Source organism: Puma concolor, chromosome F2, assembly GCF_028749965.1.
Source record: "Puma concolor isolate L17-30 chromosome F2, mPumCon1.1.hap2, whole genome shotgun sequence".
Lineage (NCBI taxonomy): Eukaryota > Metazoa > Chordata > Mammalia > Carnivora > Felidae > Puma > Puma concolor.
This window is the reverse complement of record NC_141684.1, coordinates 8,998,633-9,008,204: the sequence shown is the minus strand read 5'-3', so window position 1 is coordinate 9,008,204 and position 9,572 is coordinate 8,998,633. Positions and strand designations below refer to the sequence as shown.

At 59.4% G+C, this 9,572-nt stretch overlaps 1 protein-coding gene across 2 annotated transcripts in view; it reads left to right on the top strand.

Annotated features, from left to right (window-relative positions):
• The first annotated feature begins 1,054 nt into the window (after nt 1-1,054).
• Nucleotides 1,055-9,572, top strand: part of CCN4 (cellular communication network factor 4) — a 34,090-nt gene continuing 25,572 nt past the window's right edge. Inside the window, exon 1 of one of the 2 annotated variants that reach the window (XM_086695942.1) lies at nt 1,055-1,365. In XM_086695942.1, the coding sequence (XP_086552068.1) occupies nt 1,286-1,365 (80 nt within the window). In that variant the 5' untranslated portion in view covers nt 1,055-1,285. Of the gene's footprint in view, nt 1,380-9,572 lie in introns of both variants that reach the window. The other variant, XM_086695941.1, reaches the window with a different exon arrangement.

Here is a 9,572-nt window from a genome sequence, read left to right as displayed (position 1 = left end):
ACTCCCTCGCGCAAACCTACACCACTGCCGAGCAGCCGTGCGTGCTCCCGTATTCCCTTCGTAGGCTGCAGGGAAGGAAAAAGAGAGGCAGTAACTGCTGAGGGAAAACACAGGGCAGGGAGTCCCCTTGGAGCCCAGAGATGGGACCTCGTTGGGGCGTGAGGGGAAGACCAAGGAAGCCAGCGTGGTTGAGGGTAGTACAGGCAGAGTGGAAAGAGGAATGTGCAGGGAGGGCTCGGACAGCCCGCCGGGACTGGGGATTCCACGTGAGTCGACGGGCAGGCTCGGGGAAGCTCCAGCCAGGAGGGATCTTGGTTGGGTTTTCCAACGTTTGCTCTGATGACCTTGGGGAATCGTAGAGGATGTTGGGGGGCCAGAAGGGGGGCTGTTGCTTACATCCACACAGGGCTTGAGGGAGCTCCACGGGGGTAGATGGGGCCCCGGGGGAGACCCCTGCCGTGAGTGGCAATATCCAGCAGGGGGGAGGCTGACCACCCAAACCCACCAGGGATATAACAAGGGCCCAGACATGGGGAGACGGTGCCGGCACCAGAAGGCTTCTGGCTGATGAGAGGCAAAGGGAACTCCCGTAAATTGGCGAAACCGTGGTTTTCGTTTGTCGTGGAGGGAGGGCGAGAGCCTGAGCCCCAGGGCTGAGTTCATTTGTAAATTCCTATCATTTCTAGATGGCTGCACTCAAAGCCATCCGCAGCCAAGGAGAGAAGAGTGAATGATGGCAAATGAAAGCCAGAAGCAGGAACAGCCTGAAGAAATGGGAGGGAGTTCGTTTCCCCCGCTGGGAGCACGTTCAGAGGTTCCCCCCAGCCCGCCCGCCAGGGTAACTGTATCTCTGCCTCCTCCTGGCATCCCCCCCCCCCACCCCGCCCCGCGATCCCCCCCCCTCCCCACCTTCGTGAAATACCTTGGCAGGATGGCCCCGGCTCCTTCCGTGAGAATTTACTGCCCCAGTGTGAAATCATAGCCCTGTAACTTTCCCTTTAAGAGCTGTCAGAGCTGGAGAGGCTGGCCAAGCTTGGGCTGGAGGTGGGGACAGAGGGAAGAAAGGAAAAAAAGAGAGAGAGAGAGAGAGAGGCAGGAAAAGTTTCTTCAGAGGAAAATGCAGGGTTTGTCCTTAACTCTGACGTCAGATCTTGCTTTAATAACCCCCCCCCCCCCCCGCCCCAGGCCTGTGGGAAGAGACATATCTGGTACTCCTGATGGGCCAGGCCAGTCTCTCGGCCCAGCTCCCCCGAGAGGCGGCCGGATCCTCTGGGCTGCTCGCTAGATGCCTTTGCCCCTGACTCCCAGGCATGAGGTGGTTCCTGCCCTGGACGCTGGTGGCAGTGACAGTAGCAGCCGCGGGCAGCGCCCTGGCCACGGTGAGTCCTGCTTGGAGGGGCTCAGACAGGGGACCCAGATCCCTTCTCCAGCCGGTTCTGCGGCATGGCGGGCCAGATGAAGGGGGGCTGGAAGTGTGGGGCCAAGGAGGTGCCCACATAGAGGCCGGGGGGAGAGCTGGGGCTGCACGGGGTCGGCTGATCCCCTCACGCTTGGGGTCGGGGAAACGAGGAGGAGGCAGCCCCTGGGGGGGGGGGGGGGGCGGGACAAAGCAAACAGGCGATCTACGCCCTTCTTTCCCACCTGAAACGCAGCAGGAAAGGGGCACTTGGTGGAGCGGGGCGTCAGGGGCCCGGACTCCCGTGCCAGCCCTGCCCAGGGCTGGCCGTGTGACCTTGGGCCAGTCACTCTTCCCCGAGCAGCGCGAAGCGAGGAAGTTGGCAGGCGATTCGTGAAGTCTCGGGTTTGGAACACGAGTCTCCAAATGCTGGAGATACTACAAGGAGAGGAGTCGGAAAACACCGAGAGAATTTGGAAAGGGAAATGCCAGCTTTCAACAAAAGCGCCTCTCTTGAGCAAACATTGCTTTGGGCGATTTCTAACCCCAGCCGCTGGCGCCTTGGGCTGGCACAGCCATCGATAGCTTAGGAAGCGTGCACGGTGGGGCCCTGTGCATGAAGCCTGTTGCCGGGGGGGGGGGGGGTCCTGAGGGTTCTCTCTCCTCCTCTCTCCACCCCAGGGCAACCCAAAGGGAAGGGAGGAGGGGTCTGCACCTTCAAGAAGCCAGGGGAGTAAGACACGTGGCAGAACACAGCCAGCCTGCTGGCTTTAAGGTGTACAGGCAGGTCCCGGGCGGGCAGGAGGTGGGCTTCTGGAAAGAGCTTCCGAATCCAAGATCCCACAGCCCGGGCCGGAGCTTGCTGCCAACAGTAAAGCCGAGAGACAGAGGGAAGGTGGCAAGAAAGGCTTCGTTACCCGCTCACAGGGACACCTTCTTTTGGGACCAACGTCCCCATCTGTGGATGAGGGAGCTGAGGCTCGGGGGTAAAGCTAGTCGCCCACCGGTTCAAAGACGCTGGTTCCGATTCACCCAGATCTGAGGCTGAGAGCTGGCAGCCGGCCACCGCCCCGGTGCCTCTGGAGCTGGGTGACCGATGGTCCCTCAAGCGCCGTATGGTTGAGGAGGGCAGGGAGTGTATCTGTGTGATTTGTTGTGAAATCCTTTGAACCTTCATGGTGCCCCCCCCCATAGTTGGTGCCAAGCCTTGCTACAAAACCCAGATACTAACTTCATTTTCTTAAAGAAAGAGGGGTGCTGGGTGGTGGCTCGTTGGTTGAGCGTCCGGCTTCGGCTCAGGTCACGATCTCACGGTTTGCGGGTTCGAGCCCCGCGTCGGGCTCTGGGCTGACAGCTCAGAGCCTGGGGCCTGCTTCCAATTCTGTGTCTCCCTCTCTCTCTCTGCCCCTCCCCCGCTTGTTCTCTCTCCCTCTCCCTCTCAAATAAAATAAAATAAAAAATAAACTTTAAACATTTTTTAAATAAATAGAACAAAGAAATGGAGGCTTAGAGCAAGTGAGGGACTTTCCCGGGGTCTCCCAACTAGTAAGTGGCCAGGGCTCAGATTTTCAGATCTTCCCTTGCAAATCCTGCTCATTCTTCCAGAGCTTTCCTAGCTCAGGAGGGAAACCAAGCATTCCCTATAGGCTGAGGGAACCACAAGGGGCCAGATCAGCCTTCCTTCGGGGTTGCTGTGGCTGGGAGGACAAGGGCTGGATGGAGAAGAGGTGCGAGGTGCAGGGCAGCACGTGTCTGGGTGAGAAGGAGGAAAGGGGCCGTGCGCAGGTCCACACACACTGGAGCCCGGTACCTCCCACAACGGGTGGTGCTGGGGAAGGGAGAGCCCGTCCGTTTCCACGGGCTCAGCCGAGGGCACACACAGCTCAGCGGCCAAGAGTCCAGACGGACCCGGGCAACGGGACGGGAGGAGGTGGGCACCTCTCCTACACGCAGCCCCCGCCTGGGGACCTTCTCTGGGCACCCAACCCTACCCGGCCCACACTGGTGTCCAGATTCAGGAGCTCCCACGCAAGGCCCCGCGGGAGAGCTCTCCCGGCATCCTAACCCGGTGAGGGCTCTGAGACAGATGGCAGCCAGGTCTTTGCCTTCCAGCCAAACCCCATACACGACCATCCTCGTAAAACTGACAGATAATGGGACTGCGAGTCCTTCCAGGGGCCCGGTGGGACTTCAGTGGAAAAAATGACCATGGATGCTCATACGGAAGAAAGGGTTTGTGACAATTGCCTGGAAAACTTCGAGGAAGCGGAGTTCTGAGGGAAGACTCGCCCTGTCAGATAGGGAAGGATTATCCAAAGGTTCTGTGACTGAAGGAGGAAGATGTCCACCAGGAGGAGACGAACGGAGGAAGCCGGGGCAGGGAGCTCAGGAGCTCGGCCAAGTCTCCTGGGAACGTGATATCCGATAAAGCCATATTACAGACGCGACTGGCTTTTCCATCTCTGTTCATTTCTTCCTTCTACGTGGACAGAGATCAGCCCCTTGTGCTAAGAGAGAGGGGCCACAATTAGTGGGTACTGTCACGCCCCTGCCAGGTGCTCTTTGTGTGTACGTGTAAGACCCTCCTCGGTTCATCCGACAGACGACAGACGTGCGCCCGCATTTACTGAGCACCTCGTACAAGCCTCATGGCAATACCGTGAAGCTGGTGTGATCATCCCTCTCTGCGGACGCAGAAACCGAAGGTCAGAGAGATTAGGCGATTTGCCCGAGGTCGCACAGCCGGTGACCAGCAGTGACCGATGTGGAGCCTCCGTCCCGCTCTTTGCGACACAGCCTGCTGCCTCCCTCGGCCGTGTCCTCGTGCAGGAACGAGGGGGCTGGCGGTTTCTGCCCCTAGGGAGCTTACAGGGCGAGCGAGACAGATGACAGCCGCCCACGTGTGGGGACGAGAGGCGGCAGGGATGGTACGATCCGGGAGAGAGGGGTCGGGTGCAGGCTCTACCGCCGGCGGGTAGAGCAACTTCCTTGGCCACGCTGGGCCTCGCCGTCTGCTCTTGAAGACTGGGGCTAACGACCTGGGCCCTCCCTGCTGCTGGGGAGGGACCGCGGGACTGCTCCAGGGGGGCCTCTCCGAAGCCTGCGACTAGGTGGACAAATCCTGTGCCGATAAATCCCTGGGCCCGTCTTAGGTCCTGGTACCCTGTGTACAGGCGAGGCCCGCATCCCCTCCCCCATATAAATGTACGTGGCGCGTGCACAGGTGTGTGTGCGCGCGTGGGTTAGACATCGTGGCTCGTTCGAGGGTGTAAATCGCCGAGGTGTGTGCGCGCGCGCGTGCCTAACGGGGGGGGGGGGGGGGGGGGACGCGCTGCGCGTGAAACGCCAAGTCCGTCCTTCGCTTCCAGGACCCGCCGCCGAGCAGGGTGGCCCGGGACGTGGCACATGCCCCGTTGCACAGTGTGAGAACAGAAACGACAGGCCTTCTTTACGCCTCCCGTCCGTTGCTTGGGCTCCGAGCCAGCGCTTCAAACCCCACCCCAGGCCCCTGCTCAGAGCCGCTGCCTGCGACTTAGACGCTCTGCTCCCGGCTGCGGCCTCTCCCGCTTGCCGCTTGCCCGGGACGTCGGGGGCCCGAGCGCGGCACGGACGGGCATTTTCCACCCGGCGAGGGCGCTCGGCGAAGCCTGGCCTTCCGGGACGGGCGTGGGAGCAGTGCTCCCTGGAGCCCCAGACCCCGACCGCGGCCCGGGCACTACCTCCGGGGGCCTGTGTGCCGACTCACCTCCCCCAGCTTTTAGCAGAGGCCCCTGCCCCAGGCCAGCAAAGCCGCCACAGGCCGGGAGGCTGCCTTCAGCTCCATACGGGGATTTTGCGCCTGGGATTCCGCCCGGAAACCTCGGCCATCTCTCTGGGCCGCGCGTGTTGTGGTTTCCAGATGGGAGCGAGGAAATCGAGACAGCAATGGCCCAGGCTGGGCTTAGCCCCTGAGAGGGGGTGGGAGGCTTGCCGAGCACAGCCAGGAGAGCAAAAGGAGGAAGGAGGTTTGGAGCCGGGACCATATGATGCCACAGATGCCCAAGAGCAAGACTTCAGCACGTTGTACGTTCGTTCAGTCGACGCCACCGGGGCTCCCCACGCCTCGCAGCGCTGACCGTAATGAAGGCAGACACCGATCAGGCGCTTGCTGGGTCCTGCACATAGTGTCCTAAGCACTCTGCACACAGCAGCTCACTCGCAGGCCACGTCTGTGAAGCAGGCAGCAGCATCCCGGCACTGTCCAACGTGGCCACCGGCCACATGCGGCCACCGAGCACCTGAAACGTGGCTCGTCCCGGCTGAGGGTGTAAAACACACAGCAGCTTTCAAAGATCCGCTGTGAGCACGGGACGTACAGTTCTCCCTGTGATTTTTCTACTGACCCCACGGTGAAATGAGAATATTTTTTCATATATGGGGTTAAAGAAATACGAAGCTAACGCTCACTGATTTCTTGTTAGTTTCCAGCGTGGCTCCTAGAAAATGTAGAATTCCGTAGACGGCACACATCGTGTTTCACGAGACGGTGTCGGCCGGGCAAGACACAAGGGCACGTAGATGGATTTTCATAGGTGGAAAGGGAAAGATGTCGAGGGCTTTACCCCCGCCCCCCAGCTTTTCCACTGAGCCCGTCTCTTCATCTGTGAAAAGACAGCGTATCCGCACTTGCTTCCACGGGTTATCGAGATGATTAAGGAGTGAAATACAGATGAAGTACAGAAAGCCGCAGCACCCCCAAGGGGAAGTGGGGAACCGATTCCCTTTCCCAGCTTGAGCTGCGGCGCTGGCTGCAGAAAAGTCTCAGCAAAGAAAAGGCTCAGAAAAGGTCTGAGCAAATGAGCAGGGCTTGATAAAGACCGTAGGCCGGGCCCCGGGTGGGCAAGAGGGGGGGCAGGCTTCCTGGTGGGTTGTGCTGGGCTCAGCGCTGAGCTGATCTCCTTGAAGCTCCCAAGGTTTTCACATCCTGGCCAGCTTCCCAGGACATTTCAAGGGAGTCAATGAACACATTTGGATTATCACGGAGGAGGGAGAAATACTAATGACGACGGTGTTGATGGTCGAGGCGCCGGGGAATGACGATGCTTGTAGCCGAGACTTAGGCCTTACGACCCCGAGTCCCTTGCTACCGACCCTGGTTTTCATAGCCCATCCACTTACTGTTACATGGATGCTGACAGCTTTGCTGGGCACCCAGCCCCTTCCCATTTCCAGAGATGCGGTGAGAAGCTGTGACCTTTGTCCCCACGGCCAAGTAGGGCTCGCGTGTTGGAGACAAACTTTTACCCCAGCAGACGGGATTGCAGTGAGGAATCTGAGGGGAAGCTCAGAAGGCTGCAGCAGAAAAACACCAGTTCCAGGGCTCTGAGCCTGAATTCCTGGGAAGAGGCCCCCAGGTATCGTGCACATTAACTGGCACCTTGGTGATTCTTACGCACACCTGATTTCAAAAATCATACCTGTCCCTCCTCCAGCCTTGACATCCTGTTAATCTGCCCTCCTGCTCCTCCTCTCTGAGAGAGGCAGGGGGTGGGGGGAGGGAGACAGAAGCAGAGGAGGAGGAACCAGGCCTCTCAAAACGTGAATAATGAATATCCCAGGGGATGGGACACAATCTGAGCCCACCCACCCCCAAGGACCCCAGCCTGGAGGCAAGTCCAGGCTTGGGACATCAACGGTGGATCTGCTGAGCCTTGGTGGGGGTAGGAGGGGGCGGCTAAGGAATTGAGAGCCCAGGTCCTAAGAAGAGGAAGAGAGGGGTCCAGCCCAGCCCCTCTGGGAATCCTGCCTTGTGTCTCGTAGGTGAGAGAAAGGGCGTGTGCCATGCGGCTGCCCAGGGCAGGAATGCGCAAGGGGGTGAAGGCTACAAGAATATTCTAAGAGAGCTGGGGCCACCGTCCGCCCTTACGTCCCCTCCCAGTGCCTTCATCCGTCACTCCTCCCAGCTGTCAGTGGGGGCAAACCTCCAGGGGTTTCCTGCGGCCTAGAGGTCTAAGTCCCCACACGCAGCTTGGAGGGAAGAGAATGCAATCAGAATGATCTGGAGTAAACCGTGCAGCTTGCATTTGGAAAGGGGATCATCTTGAGCCCCTTATTCAACCTTTTTGAGCCTCAGTTTCCTGTGACACAGGGACTTACGCTCTCTGAATGTCACTGTGCCAAGGAATGAGCTGGGCGCAGAGCCTGGAGCAGCTGGGTGCTGCCTGAATACTACCTTACTTGCTCCTCTGAGTCTCACCAAGCCTGCTTTCCAGCCTCATCCTCTGGGACTGCCTTCACTCACCTCCTCCCCTGCTTCAAGGGCCATGTTCCCAAATACTCGTGTGACCTCACTCCTGTGCACATGTCCTTGCTGTTCCTTCTGCCTAAAATGCCTTTCCCCCTCTTCCGTGTTCTTGCCCAGGTGGAAGGAAACACGTCATTCAACAGGAGCTCTCTGCGGGCCTGGCCCCACGTACGAGCCACCCTCCCTCACGCTCCTTCCTCCCGCAAGGACAGACCCCCGGGCCTTGGCATGTGCCGTGCCCTACCCCCCGGCCTCGCTCAGGCTTTCTCCCTTCTAGACCTGCAACTTTCCCCGCTCAGCTCGGCTGTCACCGTGGGTACACATTATAGGGGCCTAATGCATGCCTGTTGATTGAATGAATGAATGAAGAAAACCAGAAGGGCGGGGCAGGCTGTGTATAGAGGGGACAGGGAGGCAGGGAAGGCACGAAACTGAACTTTCTGGTGGAGGCTTTGTGTTAGGGAAGCAAGGAAGGGACCTGACAAGAGGGCCTGGGCCTGACCACTAAGGGGGCTGAAGGGTGGACTTACTTCCTGAGCACAGAACTGCCCCTTCCCAGCTGGGCCTCAGTCTTTCATCTGTAAAATGGACTTGAAAAGCCCGGCCCACAGAGCCCTCGTGGCTGGAGAGAGAAGGCAGGGTGGGTACCGAGCACGTGCAGAGGGCGAGGTTGGGGGGCCACCAATGGGGCAGCGAACATCCAGGTGCTCTGGCTCTGGCGGGGGGGGGCAAGGCCCCGTGGAGAGTCCCTGAACAGCCATGTGGGTGCCGCATGGATGGGCCTCAGCCGCCTATTCATCCTTGTTGCTGCTGCCCTGTAATCCTGCAGCCTCCATGTGCATGTGCACACGCGTGCACACAGACATAGGCATACACACACACAGAGACAGGCATACACGAGTGCGCACACAGGCATACGTGCACACAAAGGCACGGGCACACCTAAGTGCACACACACACAGATATACGTGCACACACATGCACAGAGGCATATACACACACATAGAGACACGGGAATACACACACGCGCACACACACAGACATATGCACACACACGCACACCTGCTGACTTCCTGAAGAGCTGCTTCTGGCCCCTGTACTCCAAGGAGTTGTGTCCTGACCCTTGCAAATTTCTGCTCTTAAACAACCGGAAGCATCACCCCGTGTTGGACCCTCACCGTGAGCCGGGGCCCCCCACGCCTCGTTTAGTCCACAGGAGAGCTCTCTGTGGTAGGAGCTGTTATCGCCCCCGCTTTACAGAGGAGGAAACCGAGCCGGCGGGACCTGCTCCCAGGGGTGACCTTGTGTGCCAGCCCCTCGCCCGTGTCTGTCCTCCCAGCCTGAGTGGGGACCCAATGCAGGAGGACGGAAGGGAGCTGAGGTCAGGCTCCTGATGCTGGAGGGAGGAACCACCTTATCAGAGGCCCAGCTCAGCCAGCCAAGCGCATTGGAAGGCTCTAGAGGGTTGCCTCATCCCAACGTGCCCTGTGTGTGTAGGGGGGGAGGCAGGTGCTCATCCAAGGCCACGAGTCTCAGCCCGGGGCTGGAACCCAGGGCGTCTCACCTCCAGGTACAGGCCTAGGAGCTGAAGACACCTCTCCCCACCCCGTCAGGCAGAAACTCCCTCTTCCCTGGAACAGGTCTGACCTCAACAGATGGCAGTTTCTTCCACTCTTGTCTGTGTTGGCTATGGCTCCAGGGCCGGCCCCCTCCCTGCTCACCCCATGGCCACCGTCACTTCCAGGCCTGGGGCATGGAAGGCTCTCAGTTCCTTTGGGGGAATCACATGAACTGGAAATTGGGCAAGAGGAGGGTCCCTTAGAGGTCTGTGGAGGATTGTGAGACCCAGAGTCAGAAGAAGTGAGTGAGTAATTTTCTTGCCGTGTCTCTTAA